Here is a 17,666-nt window from a genome sequence, read left to right as displayed (position 1 = left end):
TTTAAACCATGATGCACAGTTTCAAGAGAAAGAAATGTTTCGGGAGACAAGAGTTCCGTGTAAGGAAAGGACACCCAAAGAGGACATCGAAGAAGAAAAAAACATTCCTGTAACATTAAATCTGAATTGGAACTATTGACACAAACCAGGGACACAGAGGCGTCCTTATCTTCCTTTACTGGAAGGGTCTAAATGTAATGACGACTCTGAGGGCCCAGATCTCATTTATTAAATTCAGCTCTAAAAGGAACTAGATTTGGGGCGCCTGGGTGGCTCAGTTGGTTACACATCTGCCTTCAGCTCAGGTCGTGGTCCCGGGGTCGAGCCCCACGTTGGGCTCACTGCTCAGTGGAGACGGCGTCTCCCTCTCCCTCTCTCTGTTCCCTCTGCTTGTGTGTTACCCGTTAAATAAGTAAAATCTTAAAAAAAAAAAAAAAAGTATGTAAAATAAAAGGAACTAGATTTGCTTAAAGAAATGGCTGATTCTAAGGGGGTTTCCTTCTGCTTGAAGCTGGCTATGTGCCCCCCGAAGCTGAGAACAGGCTGGCAGGGAATCGCATGGCCGGGGTCTCCCGTGGTGACTGACCTTCCCCGGGGTTCCACAGGTATAGGAACAGCTGCAGTGTTCCTGGGCTTGGGCTCTGGTTTAGGGATAGGGTCTCGGCTGACACGGACCATGGGTCTGTCTGAAGGGTGGGACCCAGAGCCATGCAGTCCGCTGCAAGTCCGAGGGAAGGTGGAGGCTTCTGTGCCCCCAGCCCGGGAGGTGGGTGGGAAGGGGGACTGCCGACAATGGGGGCCCAGGGTGTGCCTGTCCCGGCCAGCACGTAGCAACCCCCCTCCCCAACTGCCCACTCCCCCCAGCTGACCTCTAGCAGCAAGTGACTGCCGCTTCCAGGGCCTGGCCAGACATGGAGAAGCACCACCAGGCAGCCCTGTGCTCATCACCCCACTTGTCCCCAGGGGTCACACGGCTAACCCAGTGTACTTCAGGGCAGGGCTCAGTACCCTCCGCCCTACACAGCCAGGTTCCAGGAGTCGAGTGGCTGGTGGCATGATGAAAACCATCACCCCTCCTGGTTCTCTCCAATTCCGAACACCCCCAAGGCCCCCCTTCCCACACAGTTGCTTCGGATATTTTCATGTCCTTAAATTATTAACAGAACATCTTAATTTTTAGCATTAAGCCTCATCTTCCCTTCTGTCTGTGTATTTTAGACACCTAAGTGCCTTTCTCTCAACCGTTCTCTTCTATGGCACCCTGGTCTTGCCTCACAGGGACGACCTCCTCACAGCTCTTGGGCTCCATCAACCACAGGCACAGAAAGCTCCCACCCCTGCGGAGCACCCATCGACTCTGCAGCCCCACGCTGGGTTGGGTCCTTGCTGTTTATAGGCTCCCCTTGGGGGTCCAGGGATCCCTGAACATCCCCTGGCTTCCCTTGACCACTTGACCACCTGAGCCATTCGGATGGGAATTTCCTAGGCTTTCATACAGCTTGAAGGATGTTGAAATCTCCCATCTAACAGTGTGAGCACCCATGGCCACTGGCACCCTGGGAGGTGTTCGGTTTGTAAACCTTCCTCGAATCACTTGTTCTCAGCTACCCAGAGCCCTGCCTCCCACTCCATGGGGCAGTCCTCAGTTCCAACACTGTCACGCTTCCTCCCTAGAGAAAACGCCTCCACACTCCTGCTTCTAGTCCAGACTGTGGCTCACCTCCCTTCCGGAGCTACTTGGCGCCACCAGCTCCTGAGCAGGGTGGTGAGGGCTGCCGGTCATTGGGCCTTCAGAGGGGGCAGCTGTCTGCCCTGCATCACCCAGCTGACAGGCAGGGGCTATGCCCACATGATGACAAAGCTAGTCTGCCTACAGCCTAAGCGCTCTGTGAGCCTGGGGTCTTCCCAGGCAGGACGCTGGGTGTGTAGCCCTCTAATTCCGCAGGCACCCACAACTCACCTTTGGTGCGGCCTGGGTGCCGGGAGAGGGGGGTGGAGCTGGAAGGGGTCGTAGTGATGGCTGAGGTCGAACAGGTCCGGGAGCTCAGCTCCAAGGGCCAGGGCTTCATGGCTGGGTCAGCGGAGGCATCCGTGCGGTCAAGGCTGCCTCTGTGCGGGGACCCTTGCTTTGGTTTTAGGTCCCCAGGGCCTGGGGCAGAGAAGGACATTGAGAAATGGGGCTGGGCTACTGCACCGAAGCCTGGAAGCAAGGGCACTGGGGTGCAGGGACTGGAGGCATGGAAGCTGGGATGCTGTTTCAACAGGAGGGCCCTGGCTGCAGGCCAGTAAGCGAGGCCTCAAGAAGCCAGGTCAGAGGGCGAGCCCCAAAAGCCTCGGAAAAGATCAAGAGCTCCAGAGGACAAACCCACGGTTGCCAGGAGGCCAACGCACGAGCTTGGGGCACACCTGTTGTGTAAGAGTGCCGAATGTAACTCAGATGCCCAATTTTAGAAGACCCTGGTGGCATCTGCCCTGGGTCACTCCAGGCCTGCAGCCACAGCCCCAAAGGTCCAGGACATCCGTGCATCCTGCCAACGGCCCTCTTAGGCTTTGAGAGAGGAGTTTATTGGGGCACCAACAATCATTTGTTTAAGAAGTCTTAGTCTCTGTAAGAATGACTTTTACCTTGTATCTGGTGCTGTTCTGAAATCACTACACTTTCTACCAGGAACATATACTCTTGTTTAACAAAATCTATATAAAAATGTTTAAAAAACAAACAAAAAACCCTCTAACTACCTAGTGGCAGGACAAGGGACGGGCTCTGTGGATGGAAGACAAACATGAGAGCAGCTGGAGCTCCCAAGGGCACAAGGACAGTGCTGTTTTGCAGCACATCCCCCTCCAGGCACCCCTCACCAGGGACCGGAGCATGCCCTCCCGCCACACCGACCCCGCTGGCAGCCTTAGCCACGCCACGTCTGGACTCACTGGGGAAGTTTTCAGTGCCCAAATCTTACGACCTGAAACACCAAGGCAAAATTTGGATTCTGAAAGATACCCTTGATGAGAAGCAAGACTCAAGTCTAGGGGGATGAGCAGGGAGAAGCATCCAACAGGTGTGGTTAAAACGACGGGGGGCGGAGGTGGAGGGGAGCGACAGTTAGCACGGATGGCAGAGAATGGGGCGATTCTGATGGCATGCTGGCAACACAGGGACCCAGAGGACTGGGGTCCCCCAGGTGAAGCGCGTGACATCGACTCCGTGCCACATTGACCAACTTTAACAGCTTAACAGATATTTGTTCATATGGTTACCTTGCTTTTATGGTGATAACTGGTTTTCCAGCGACAGCATGAGTAATAATCTTTCCCTTTAATTTAAGATAAATTTAAGTGGCAACGGTGAGTCACTTGAAGGGAGAAAACATAAGCAATCACACAGGTGATGGAAAGATGTGGCAAGACTCAGGAAGATGGCACAAGAAGGACAGCAGACAGGAGACAGCGCAGTAGCTAAAGGCCTCTAGCGACCAGCACTCCACTCCCCCCGTTCTGGACGTGACGATGGTCTTTCTGTCCGCTATCGCATTCACCTCTGTGTCCAAGAGGTCAGAGAGCTACCGCACAGTCATAAAACTTCGTCTGGGCTGACCTCTGGCTTGGCAACATCGATCCAATTATACAAAATGCTTGAAGGGAGCAATACATCCTTCCGGACACAGAGCATGTCTGAAAAATAGCCTTGTCAGCAAAAGCCAACAACTTGGTGCTCTGACAGAGGAGGAGGAAAGGGCAGCGGTTTTAAATTTAGCTGCTTAAAAATAAGTCTTAAAAAACAAACAAACAAACAGAAAACAAAACAAAAAAAACCACCTCACTTGACAGAGGCCGTATATTTTAGGAAGCAAAGCGACAACCGACCAGTTCTGCTTTACACACGGGCACGACATAAGCCTGCAGGTGCGAGCGAGGGGAGGCAGCACATGGCCACTGCACTTACTGATTGGCACGGACATCCTGGCCCGAGGACCTGTGCATGGATGTCCCGAGGCTCCCCTACAACTGTGCTGTGCTGGAGAAATGGTCCAGGGGTGTGACAACTCATCTTCTCTTTTGAAATCAGAATCCACGCGGGCTACTTTAAACTTGGCTTGAAATTAGGATCAGGAGGTCCTAGGAGGGGTCCACTATAGGTCATCAGGCCTTTAGGTACTTTTTTGTTTTTTTTTTTTTTGGTTTGTTTGAATTTCAGAAATGAAGGAGGAGACATGATGAAAATGGTATGATAAAGGGAAAGGATCAGAAATCTCCAATTTCTGAAAAAGGGACAGGCTCGTTAGGAGAGGATGGGATGTCAGAGGAGGACCAGAACCGCAGGCGTTTAGAGAGAGTCGGGTGGGCCGTTGGAGACTTGTCTTTGTCCTTGCTTTTGCTTCTCAAAAAGGGACTCTTTTTGCGCTGAGCTGCTAAATTGTTATTCCCCGGATAACCCAAGAGAGGAAGGAAAAAAAAACAAAACAACAAATAAATGAAATGAATAATAACAAACGACTCTAAATTAGCTAAATGTAGACAGGAGATTAGAGTCCCGTCCAACCCAGGAAAGATGGGAGCAATACCCTTGACAAGCCCAGAACCGGGACTCAGTGAATCATTTATGCTCTGACTCAACGTGATTAAGTCAGGGGCGTCTTAGTGTCAATGTGTTACTGGGCACGTGAAGAGAATTATGTGTCGCTCAGGGAGCCGACGGCTGAGACTTTTTTCAATTTTGGTGTGTGTTAAATTATTAAGTAAGGATGTTTATTAATTTAGGACCTGGCTTCTCTTACTCATCCATTTTAATGACAGGCCCCGCCAGATGACCTGGTGCACACTCTGCTCCCGGTTCCTGTTCAAAGGCCCTGGAAACCCCTAATGGTATGTTTTTCTGGCCCAATGTCACAAGACGATGGTCTACTGAAGTACTCGTTGGTAATTCTCATCTAAAATGACCTCTGAAAATCATGAAAATACCTCCAAACCCCACGACACCAAGAGCCATTCCCTTCAAGATCTACGCAACCTGTACTCCAATCTTACCCATCGTGGCCTTGAAAATCAAGTCTCATCTGCTCTGACAACTTTCTGAACTCGACCTATAATACCAGAGCTGGGTTAACCATTTTCTGATTTAGGATTAGAGCAGACATAGCAGTAATTGCTTATTTCTGCCTCCACAGCACCACCTGGCGGCCAGCGCTCAAGCCGCCGACTCAGGGACCCCAGGCTCTGCGGGTGGCGGGCAGGGGTGGTTTGCAGCTCTACCATTGATTACTCTGGCAAGCGTTTCACTTGGGCAAGCCCCCCCTTCTCTGCTCTGAGAAGGGGTGATTAATTGTGCCCACCTTGGGCGGTCATTAGGACCCCATGAGGCAGGCACAGCAGGTCAATGAGCTAGAAGGGTGCCCAGCCCAGAAGCAGCACCGGGACATACACAGCTGCTGCTACAAAGAATTTTCCCCTACCCGCTCGTCTGTCAAGTCTTTATTTCTTCTCCAAGTCTTCCTAGCTCATAGAGACCAAGGGTAGGTAGTTAAGTCAATTTAAAGGATAATACAAATTGAGGGCATAACGGTCAACTTTAAATAGCTACTGTGAGCACCTGAGGGGAGTGAGCCCCCCTACATGGAAGCAAAGGCTCGGCTTCACCATCACCCAGCTGCACTTGAGCCTCTTACCTACTCTCTCTCTCTCTGAAGAATGGGAATGCAGGCATTAGGCCCCAGTATGCGTGCACGTGCACGTTTTCTCCTCGGCATTCCAAAGTGATGCAACAGGACCTACTGAATGGCACCTCCAAAAGGCTCGTGCACATGTCACAGTCACCGGGCAGCTTGTCACCACTGGCCCTCAGCACCACAACATCAGCCCCCGGGGGCACAGGACTCTCAGGCATAACAGGCCTGGTCTTCAGAAAGTTCTAGTGTCCTTCACGACAATTTAAATTACTCAGGGTGCATGCTGGGCAGGTTGTGAGTAAATAACCCGTTAAGAAATATTTAAAAAGTAAATCTGAAAATTTAACAATGTTTCTGGCAATTGCTGTGCCTAGCTGACTCTAAGGTACACATCCCCCCCACCCATTCCTTCATGTTTCTGAAATCAAGATGCAGCTTTGATGGTGTCTGACAGTCTTCGCTGGCCAGGTGGCATGGCCACAGCCAATCTACGGTGCTCCTATATTTCTTTTATGCCCCAACCTACATCTTCAGAAGAGCCGTCCAACCAGAGTATAAAGAAATCCTAAAGTGGTAAAGCCCTGCCTTCTTTAACTGCAGTGTATTTCCTGCCAGTATAGAAATTATGCAGTGTATCATGATAACCTCTCAGATTAGATGAAACACAGCATAAAAAAAAAATAAAAAAAAACAGGAATCCATGTCAGAACCTCTGCAGCACTTGCATGCATGTAGGTCTGGACGCCAAGGCCCTACCACAGCCTACGTGACGAGTGATGCTTTCATTCTAAAATAACAAAGCTGTCAAGGGATGCAGCTGCGGCTGTGAATTTGTGTTTTCTCCTGGGTTAAGGTTGCTGACATGTGCAAGGAGGCACATGTGTGTATGCAGCGCACCCTCTTCAAGCTCCTACATGCTCCCGTGCACCTGTACACGTTATCTCTCATCCTCCCCTATCCAGGTACAGCCCTCTAGAGAAGCCCCTCTGTAGCCCAACTGCAGCCTGGCTGGCCGCTCCTACCTTTACCCATAGGCCCGTTGAGGGCGTCCCGATCTTCTGCACCGCTGCAGCTGGACGGGGTGGCCTCGGGGTTCTCTGGCTGCGATCTGAGGGCCTGAGGAGATGGCAGGGTTGGCTCTGGGGACTCCACCTGCCAGGGAGGGCTGTCTGCCGTTGACTTCAATCGTTCTCTGGAACCCTCTTTCTTTGGTTTGATGAGCTTGACTAAGGCTTTGGCGCCAATCCAGTGGTTTTTCCTAGTGAGAAGCAGATTGTTAGGACACAACCAACCCTCGTCACCCCTCCACCAGGCCACAGGGTGCCCTGACTGACATGAGCTGGGCTTTCCATCACAAGCGTGGCAGCCATTCATTAGGGGTTCAGAATGGTGCTCCTCACCATCACCAGGATCCCTGGACTTGGGGCCTAGTGATGGTGGAAGTGTGTACCGTGCAGAAATTCACACTAGCCTCTGGGGGAGACAGGGTGTCAAACATGGTGCAAACCTCAAACTCTTGATTATCCGTGCAAAATAAAGCTGCACTGTGCTAACCTCAGCTCTGTTGGCAATTTTTCTGTCAAAAATGCCATTTTAAAAAAACTTTTTTAAAAAGCCATTTTAGAACTGAGTCACAGACCTCCTCATCTTCTGCTCAAGTTAATAGTAAGTAGAGTAAGTGGACATTCTTCAACCAGCCCTTGGTGTGGAGGAGTCTGGGAATAGGCAAGAATGACTCATTTAAAGTAAAACCAGATAATTTTAAGAGTACGCAACAGAGCTGCTGCTGACAGGAAATGGGAATTCTGATTTAACAAAAAAACAAACATGGCTCAAACTAGCTGGTACCATGTTTACACAAATCACGGTCTCCTCATCTGAGTCTTCATCTCTCTGCCAAAGCAAGGACTGAGGTTCAGGAGTTCCATGGTTCCCCAGAGAACCTCAAAGGGTTTACAGGGACCCGACTTTGAGGCTGGGCTGGGGCAGCTGCTGGGGGCTCGGGGCTGGATGGGGGCTGTGGGGGGAAGCCCAGCGGCACAAGGCCAGCAGTCCCCGGAGACCAAGCTGGGCCCACCACCGAGGGCCTGGAGAAAGGGATGCATGTGGGAACCTGCCCTGGGGTCAGGGAGTCCAAAGGAATCCACGTGAGGCCCAGGGGTTCCCGTGTTGGAAGGATACGGGCGCACCAGCTTCCCCCGGAACAGGAATGTGATTTCCCACGTCCAATTAAATCATGAGGCGGGGGCGCCTGGGTGGCTCCAGGGGTCGGGCATCTGCCTTTGACTCACGTCGTGATCCCGGGGTCCTGGGATCGAGTCCCACATCAGGCTCCCCACAGGAAGCCTGCTTCTCCCTCTGCCTGTGTCTCACCTCTATCTCTCATAAATAAATAAAATCTTAAAAAAAAAAAAAAAATCTTGAGACAGACTCTGATATGACAACCCTGCTGTCTGGCTCCCAGGCTACAGACTCTCTGCCTCCTTGAAAGAGCCGTGCTAAAGTGAGCCTGTCTCCTCAGGGTCGCCCCCATGTCCTCAGGGTCCCCCCGGTGTCCTCAGGGTCACCCCCGTGTCCTCACAGGGTTGGCTGGCATTTGCTGACCCTCACAGGACAGGCCACAGCACAGAGGCCAGGGCTGACAGTCATAGGACAGCCTCCACGGAGCAGGGCGCTGCTCTGGCCGGGAGCAGTTTCCACTCTGCTCACGAACACAGAAGCTCTCTGCTCTGGACTTAAACCACAGACACGTAAATGAACTCACTTCTTTGGAGCAGGATCATAGAACTTGTACTGATCCATGATTTTTTCTTCCAGTTTTTCCTTATGCCTCCGTAAGGCATTTAATTTGTCTCTGTGAAGAGAGCGGAAAGGAGGATGATCAATTGCGTTTTAAGTTAGACCCATACATTTACTCAGCAGCCCAGCCCTGGCGGGACCTTCTCTGGGATTCAGACGTCATCGTGCCCATGACCGCCACTGTCGTGAAATGGGGTATGTGGACGGGAGCGTCTGGCATGGGTCCGGGAAGCCCCAGTGCCTTGAGGGGTTCATGTTAGAGCACTCAGGTTCCGGGTTCAAGTCAACTCAAGGGAGCAAGCCCCTAAACCACCGGAAGACACTTCTGGAAGGACCTGCCAGCCATGGCGGTCATGCAGTACACGGGGCATTTGGGGTCGGACACCGGGCTCGTGTATTAACACCTTTGGTGAGGGGCAGACGTGTGCTCTCAGGGAGCGGGTCCCTTGAGGGGCAGCAAGGCTGAAAGAGTGACCTCTGACCTGAACCCACTCCGACGCTGGTTTCCGGTAATGCTTCCACAGGGGCAAACTCAAAAGCTTTTAGGGACCAGATAGAGAAGGTAAGGAGCACAGCGGGCCTGGAAAGAGCCAGGAGAGCGGTCGGGACTGAAGTGGTGGCAGCCTGCCGCCAGGCGGGCCCGTGTGAGGCCTGCAGGGCAAGTCTGCCAATTTGCCAGAGAAGCCAAACCCCTGGGCTATGCAGCAAAGCCTCCGGGAACCAGTTTACATTTTCAGAAATGCAGGAAGGGTCAAGATGCCCCCAGGCCTCTGCACTGCCCACAGGCCTCCACCCACTGGGCTCCTCCTTTGAAGATGACGCCTCTGAACCAGAGGTGAGTGCGGGGCTCCCCACGCTGCAGCTGGAGAGCTCTCTGCACAAGAGCACCTCCACAAAGACCAACAGCCTGGTGAACCTCCGGGCCTGATCACAGAAGCCCACTCTGCTCCCAGCACCCCCGGCCTGATGTCTATGCTGCTCTCCTGTCCTCACCACCACGCTGTGTGGCCTTTTCCTCCACGTGCTTCCATGGCTGTTTGGCCCCACAGATGCACACAAACTCACAGACAGCAGGCCTTGCGGCCGCTCAGACGACCAAGAAGGGTGCTCTGCTCAGAGCAGGCCCTGGGACACTTGCCAACTTCTGGCACCCGACAGACACTCTCTAATGCAAAACTGCCATCAAATCATCCCCCATGGGCACCAGGCCCCTACTCTCCCAGTGAGCACCTGCCCAACCCCTGCTGGCAGTTTTTACCAGCTGGTTACAGAGGGCCAACTTCAGCCAAGGGTCGGTTGTAAGCACCCCAAATTTACAGCGTGGTTTTCAATGTGAACCATCCTCCAGCAGGTGGTGAGCCAGCTCTACAGGAGCAGACAAAGCTCCTGACAATCATTATGTTGGAGAAGACAGCCAGTGGGCTGGCATCCACCGTGACCACATGCCCCTGCCACATGTCGCCTCTTGCTCTCCCAATGCTGGCCAGCCATTCCCACTCACGAGGCAGGACAGTCCCACCACCACAGCACAGGGTAGTAAAAATTACCCAGATCCAGGAGACGTATCTTGGACTATTGGACTTCTAAATCACAAGGCTTCCAGTACCCAGGGCTCTTCCTCATGACCTCTGTTTCTAGCAGCCCTGGTGAATCCAAACCCATGAGCTGGGCACAGTTGAGCACCCGCCTCCCTCTCCAGCCACTTTCTCTTTGGACATTCCCTGCTGCTAGACCACTTCCGTCCTCCCTTGGGTCCCCCCCCCCACCTGCCTACCTTCTCCGCATCCCATGTCAGCAACCAGAACTCCAACTCCCGCCACCTGTAGCTCAACAGCTGCCCAGCAGGGACACGCTCCCCACACATCCTGCCACCCCTACACCAGTGCCTGGCTCCCAGGGAACGGGTTCTGTGCACCTCATGGGGCCCACGCCAGAGCCGGTACTTCATCAACACCAGCTGAGGGAGGTCAGCCACAGCATACCAGTAACCCACTGTCCTGTGATCCAGGGGAACACAGACGGAGGAAGGAGCAAGACACCAGTTATAGCACCTGTTCTCAGCCTTCCATTGGAATTCTTCCCTGAGATACTTCTCATTGGCACGGTCCTATTTTTAAAAGTAAGCTTAATCCCCAAATCAGATTCCAAAGCTCCTGTTGGCGGGCACTGCCTGTGGAAAGCGAACAAAGACCAACCACCACACTCACACAAACCCAGAACTGTTCCAGAAGTCAAGAGAAGGATGTGCTGGTAAGATGGTCTATCCCCTTGCCCTTGGGACACCACCGTCCAGAATGCCGCAGGTCCCAGCACGGGGCCCTAAGTCTATAGCCATTATCCCCACACACGTCCTTACATGTACTGCTTCTGCTCCTCATGGTACTGCTCCTTACTCTCCATATTCTGCTCTAGAAGCATCTGGTTCTGCTGGCTCAGCAGCTGGATCTGGCTCAACAGGTGGTGGTTTTCTTCCTCCAAGTTGCCCTTGAGACGGGACAGCAGCTAAAACACAAATCAATGTTTCAAGCACCACGCGATCCCAAGATACCCCTGCAAAGAACCCAGCCACCAGGGAAAGGGCCACGTGCACACAGAGCACCTCTCCTCCACTGGTGAAAACCACCTGCAAGGACCCAGAGAGCCAATGGCCTCGGGGGTTAGGGAACGAGTTCCCTCTGTGCCTACCCTGTCCATTCAGGCAGCCGCCAGCAACGCGTGGCCACTGAGCACATAAAACGTGCCAAAATATCCAAGAGATTCTGAAGACTTTGTGATAACAAAGAAGAGACCGTGAACTATCTCAGTAAGGTTTTTTTTTGGCCGGGGGGGGGGGGGGGGGTTACAGGTCAAAACAGTATTTTAGTTAGGCTGGCTAAATAAAATAGATTAAAATGAAGCCCCCGTTTTTTTTCTTTTTTGACATGGTTACTAGAAAACATCAACTTGTGTACATGCCCTGAGTTACATTTGTTGGGTAGCTCTGTTCTTGAACAGGGTTGGCACAGCTTTTCTGTGAAGGGCCCGACACTATGTATCTCGGGCTCCCCAGGTTGGATTGGATGGGCGGGGGGGGGGGGGGGGTGGTGGTGGTGGTGGTTCTGTAGCAGGGAGGAGCCAAGATGACACATAAAAGACACACAGGCACGGAGGCACAGCTACATCCCAATAAAGCGCTCACAGACACGGACATTTAAATTCTCAATCATTTCCACTTGCCATAAACTATTCTTCTTTGGGTTTTTCCCAAGCATGAACACTGTAAAAGGCAGACTTAGCTCATTGCTGTAGACACACAGGCAGCGGGCTGGGTCTGACTCGAGGGCCTGAGGACATCATCAGGCTGATGCAGCAGGAAGGCCCCAAGCCTAGGCTTCAGACAGCCTGAGTTCCCACCACGTCCCAAGGCTCCAGACTGAGGTCTCCTCGGAAATCCTACAGCACCTCCCTGTGACACCACAGCCTATGGTGGCTGAGGCTTCCTCTGCCCCAGTGTGCAGTCCCCACCTCCTCCAGACACCCTCTGTCCCAGCCCAGGGGTCCTCAAGGCATCTGTGCTCCCCAAGCCTTGGATTCCTCTGCTGTGATGTCCCACAGGACCACCAGGAGTCCAAAGGAAAAGGCCTCTGAGAGGGTTTCTGAACAAACAGGAGGCAAGAGGGGCTGCGTCGGGTGGACGCTGCTATCCTTGAGGCATCTTAGAGTGGGGAGGCACCACGCTGCTCTTCCCCACTCGATCTCATCGGTCCTGGGATCCACTCGTGATCTCATCTGAGATGGTTATACTTCGCAAAAAGGCAATTTCCGATAGCTCGTCCTCTCTGGAGACCGGGGCACTTACGGGTAAGCACCACCTGAGCTGCCCTGGGACCAGAGCCAGACCAGCCACCCACGTGCGCCATTTCTCGTGGATACTGAATTGCAAAGATGAAAGACAAACACAAACATGGCCGAGAGGATGGAAATTCCCATGCACCTCCCGACCCTGCAGGAAACAACAGCAGATGGAAAGGTGCCTTCTGGTACATCCCTGCCAGTCACGTGGCCTCTGCCGCCCTTTCAAACGCCTTGTCCCCTCTTGGCCCCTGTACTGCCCTCTACGTGGTCTTCGAGCACCAGCGCCAATGAGGACCCACCACAAACACCCTACCCGGACCCCCGGCCCAGGGGACTTGTCCATGTCCCGAGACCTTACCTCGCAGTGATTGTCCAGCTTGGTCAGTGAGATATCCATGCTCTGGTGCTGCTCCTTCAGCTCATCAAACCGTGCCTGCCAGCGGTTCAGTTCCAGCTGTGAGTTGTTCAGAGAGGTCTTCAGCTCCTTGGTGTGCGCATGCAGCTCCTCGTACTCTCCCTTCAGCTGGTGGTGCAGGAAATTGACCCTGGGGGCAGAGGGCCACAGGTCAAGAGCTGAAGGGCATGCCAGGTTCCATCCCCACTGTGCAACCTTGCAGAAGACGGCAGCGTCTCTGCGCATCAGTGTTTTCATGTGTAAAATGAGAGGGGTGAACAGAATGAGCAGTTTCCAAACTGTGTTCTTCAGGGCTCTTTTTTTTTTTTTTTTTTTAAAGATTTTATCTACTCATGAGAGACCCAGAGAGAGGCAGACACACAGGCAGAGAGAGAAGCAGGCTCCCTGCAGGGAGCCCGATGCAACTCGATCCCAGGACCCCAGGGTGATGCCCTGAGCTGAAGCCGAAGGCAGACACTCAACCCCAGAGCCACCCAGGCCCCCCGTGTTCTTTGGGGTTCTATGAGGCCCATGGGTACCCCCCCCCATTGGGCTGGGGGAGACAGAGTGGGTGGGCTCAGACACCTGCTCCAATAGACCATCACTGTTAAGCTCTCTTTTACACTTCAAAGCTTTGGTGTATTGTCATACGTATTTGGAAAAAAGAGTTCAGCCACTCTTTCTTAAAAAAAAAAAAAAAAAAAAACACTGAGCCAGAACTTTTCTCTAAAATGCTGGGTCTACGTCCAGCTCTTCTTCCCAATTCCAAGCTCCTTTCTAATTTCAACTCATGAGACGAATAATGTACGAGACGCCAGGGTATTATGGAAATCCTCTAAAATGATCATTGTAACTGTCATCCAATGGGGGCTTCTAAGGGGAAGATTTGTATCCGGAAGCTCCAATTCCTGGAGGCTCACAGACTTCATGTGGACACAGATGCGTCTTGTTTGGCCCACACGCTTCTTTTCAGCGGGTCAGTGTGCCAACATTGAAAAACGTGAAGGTCTCACGTCAACACCCACATGTCCAGTTTCCCTTAAGAAGAAAGGCGTAAAATCAAAGAATGACCTGGAAAGCTCTGGGCCTGCCTCCTGGCCAACAACCCTCAGCTCCTGTGTCTTCTCTGTCTGGCCTCCCCGGTCACTGGAGGCCCCCCGAGGGTGTGCAAGGTTGCAGAGAGGAGGCAGCTTCATATGGTTGTGCCTTTGTGAGGAGACCAGACCCAACTCACATCCTGACTCTGCCGTTAACTAGACGCACTGACTTTGAACACATTAGTTCCTCCCTAAGCCTATCGCCTTGTCTGTTTTTTTTTTTTTTTTTAAAAAAGAGGTTGTGGGATGATAGTAGTACAACGGATTCTTGTATTCGAGGCAGTGAGGCTCTAAAGTCTCCATGATCCCCAGATTGGCAGATACTGAACCAACCACGGCCTCTTGAGAAAACACAGAGTATAGGATCCTACAAGCTCTGGTTACATTTTAGTCAATGGCATCAAGATGTTCCTTATTTCATCAGGGCTTCTGTCTGAAGATATCTCTTGTACTGAGCTCAAGGCCCTAGCACCACAGCTGCAGCCTGAATGCAGCTTCCCTAACGTGTACTTCCTCCACAAAGCCATTATTACACCAGGAGCCCCAGACCACATTACAGCGTTCCACATGGGGGCTATTTTAAATAGTGAAATTGTTAGGGCGCCTGGTGGGGGGGCCTCAGGTCATGATCCTGGGGTCCTGGGATGGAGCCCCATGTCGGGCTCCCTGCTCAGTGGGGAGTCTGCTTCTCCTCTCCCTGCTCAGGTGCTCGCTCTCTAATAAATAAAATCTGAAAAAAAAAAAAGTTAAAATAGTCACCAAAAAGCACAAAAATCTGTAAACACCATGACACCACATAGACTACATAAAGGATGCTTATTCGCAGTTCGAGAGCTGTAAGAAGGAGGAGTGTCCTTGTCTGACCTCAGCTGGAGACTTGTGCTTTGTGTGACTCAGGCATCAGGACACCCTGGGCACATGCATGAAAGCACCAGGACCATGGATTCGGGGGTGACAAGTCTCAGCAAGCAGGTGAAGTCACAAAAAGGGAATGTGTGAATGATGAGGGTCGACGGCATGTCCTTCCTGAGATGGCTGCATGGCCTATGTCAGAGGAAGCCCCTCGCCGGACAAGGCACCATCCTCAGGTGTCACTTGGGTCCTTCCCAAGTGCCCACCACCAGCTTGGGTCCCCTCTTTACTTGTGCCACACAGCTGTGAACGTGACAGGGTTTGTAAAACACACGACTGAGGAGACCCCGCTGACCTCCTCTGGGTGGGGCAGGTCAGTCTACAGGACATCCTGGTTGGCAGCTGCCACGCACTAGGTCGCGTGAGATCCCTGGTGCTCACCTGTCCAGTTCACCCCGCAGTCGCTGGTTCTCACCCACAGCCATGGCACCCGTCCTCTGCTCCTGCTGCAGAGCCTCCCGCTCGGTGTTCAAGACCTTCTCCAGCTCGTCTAGCTCCGCCTTATGTTTCAGCACCTCATCGTGCCTGTTGGAGAGAACACACCTGCTGGGAGCCTGGCTGGGGCCTCCTTTTCCTCCAGGTAACAAACCCCCCAGAAGACTGTGAAGCCTCCTGTGCAAAATGGGGTTCCTCTGATGGCTTCTCTCTGCAGAACTGAGGAGGATGGGGCAGGGAACACATGGGCAAGAAGCAGGGCAGCGGGGAAACGGGAGGATGGTGGATGGGAGAGCTGTCTGGGCCAGGGGTCTCCCCGAGCCCAAGGTGTGGCCCTCTTCTTCCCACCCGATGGGTCTCCAAGGTCCCCCTCTGCTTCCCATGAAAGCAGCCATTCCTCCCTGGGCCACCCGAGGGCACAGACTATGTTTTCTGCACTCAGAGCCCTTTGCCTCAGGAGGTATAAATCCGTCACTAGGTGGTTCACTAAGCACAGATCTAAAAGAAACCACAAAATAAACAGCTGAATTCCTCTGCACAAAACAGCTAATCCCTCTTCACTGGGGCCGGGTAAGCCCTTCACCCTCCTGGCCCTGGGAACCAAATCTTCTGCCCTTGCTGCAGGGACAGGGGCTTGCCTGGTGGTGGCCAGAGGCCAGGTCGCAGGTGCACACGCCCCCTTCTCCGCACCCCCAACCACAGCCCCCCAGCCCCGTTGGTCTCTCCCCCTCCCCCTGCAGCCCTGTCCCCGTGGTCACCACACAGCCGGCTCTAGAGGGCAGCAGAACACAGGAGGATGGACCCCTGACATGCCACGCATGGCTGGGTCCTCCTGCCTGCTGGAATCATCCTCGGTCACAGGGGATGCAGGAGCTCCCTCGGGCCCAAGGCCGCAACTCAGGCACCGCCTTTCAATGGTCCCCACACAGGGAAATCCCTCTTCTCAGATCTCCTTCCCTGTCGGACTTGTTCACACTTAGGGGCAGGGTGTTCCCAAGTGCCCCACTTGCCCTCAGACCTCCACTCCTGCAGCCCCTCGTGCCATCTGACCAGAGCCAGGCCCTATCAGGGGACCGAACTCAGGAACATGGTCAGGCAGGTGTCCATTGACACACTTGGACAAGTGTAAAGCTGGAGGGGGGACGCCCTGTCTGGCTTCTCTGGTGGCAACAAGTCACCCAGGTTTGACAAATTAGAGCCCATGGGCAAATGCTTAGGGTTCCCCAAATCCTGCTTCTCTACTGTAACATCTTAGAAAAGCCCACTGATCCGGGATGAGTCACTACCCACCCAGCTACAGGACAGACCCAGTGCCTCTTGCTCACCAGTCAGTCCTGGCGACAAGGTGGGCACACCTTGAGAAACGAGCATCCCATTTAGGTGACAAGTGAAAGGAATATGGAGCCATCATCCCTGTGTTTCAGGCACCTATACTCCCAAACCTACAGCCCTGCTGCAGATGGACCAAAGGGGCCCCTGGCCGTCCAGCCGCCTGCCCAGGCAGTGAAAACTCCAGTACTGCAGTAGTTCGGCCTGCTGTGCTGACGAGGAACCAGGCAAAGAGTGACCCCCCTCCCCTCAAGGCTCATCCCAATCCCACCTGCAGAAACCTTCCCTGGAAGGTCTATACAGATGCTGAGAATACCCAGAGATGCTTTCATGACCTGTAACAGGGCGTTAACAATAGGACCCAGAGGTGCCCGCTGAGTGGGGGGCATGGAGCCCGTTTCAGGGCTCAGTGAATGCTTTTTGCTACACCTCACTAGGGAACCAGGAGCACCCCTACCATGTGCAGACACAGCAGCATGCACACAGGACACACTGACTCCGTGTCGCGTGAACCTAGGATGGGCTCTGGTGGGGAGGAGAGTGGGGGCGGGGAGGTAGAGACCGAAATACCCGAAGGCAGAGGATGCTGGTTTTGGGCCTCCGCAGCCCTGGAAGGAAGAGATCCAGGTGGATAAAGCAGGTCGAGGAGCCCAGACAGAGGCAAAAAGGAAGTCCCGGGTGAGCGAATAAATAAACGACTCTACCTCTGTGCCCGCAGCATCATCAGATGCCCTCACAAGGCTCTGCTGGCCCAGTGATCAAGACGAGTTGAGGGGATGCCAGAAGCAGGGAACCCGACAAGCACAGGACATGGGGTTATCACTCCCTCAGATGCGGCATCTGCACCGTGTACTTGAGAGCCGCTCTGTAGGGACAGGGCTGCCCCGGGTCAGGATCAGAGGCACAGCGCCCCTCCCACCAGACTCCAGGTCCTGCCACAGGGGCAATTAGGGGCCCGTGGCAATCGGGAGCCTGCCAGGGTGGGAGCTCAGGTGACACGAGCTGACCCAACTCACACGACGCCCAGGAGCCTGGTTGGTTGAGAGCACAAACTTAGGACCTGTCCATTTCCATGCAGATGAATTAAAAAAAGAAAGGAAGGACTCCTGGGTGGCTCAGTGGTTGAGCATCTCCCTTTGGCTCAGGTTGTGATCCCTGAGTCCCAGGACTGAGTCCTACATCGGGCTCCCTGCGTGGAGCCGG

General features: G+C 53.4%; 1 protein-coding gene across 3 annotated transcripts in view; it reads right to left on the bottom strand.

Moving 5' to 3' along the window:
* Positions 1 to 17,666, bottom strand: part of CCDC88C (coiled-coil domain containing 88C) — a 121,055-nt gene that overhangs the window by 11,503 nt on the left and 91,886 nt on the right. For all 3 annotated transcript variants that reach the window (XM_041758690.1, XM_041758693.1, XM_041758694.1), the window contains 6 exons: positions 15,081 to 15,224; positions 12,655 to 12,841; positions 10,819 to 10,964; positions 8,428 to 8,517; positions 6,686 to 6,921; positions 1,961 to 2,149 (listed from right to left, as the gene is read on the bottom strand). In XM_041758690.1, the coding sequence (XP_041614624.1) occupies positions 1,961 to 2,149; positions 6,686 to 6,921; positions 8,428 to 8,517; positions 10,819 to 10,964; positions 12,655 to 12,841; positions 15,081 to 15,224 (992 nt within the window). The remainder of the gene's footprint in view (positions 1 to 1,960; positions 2,150 to 6,685; positions 6,922 to 8,427; positions 8,518 to 10,818; positions 10,965 to 12,654; positions 12,842 to 15,080; positions 15,225 to 17,666) is intronic.

The sequence above is a fragment of the Vulpes lagopus genome, chromosome 6 (genome assembly GCF_018345385.1).
Source record: "Vulpes lagopus strain Blue_001 chromosome 6, ASM1834538v1, whole genome shotgun sequence".
NCBI lineage: Eukaryota > Metazoa > Chordata > Mammalia > Carnivora > Canidae > Vulpes > Vulpes lagopus.
This window is presented reverse-complemented; position numbering and strand designations above follow the sequence as displayed.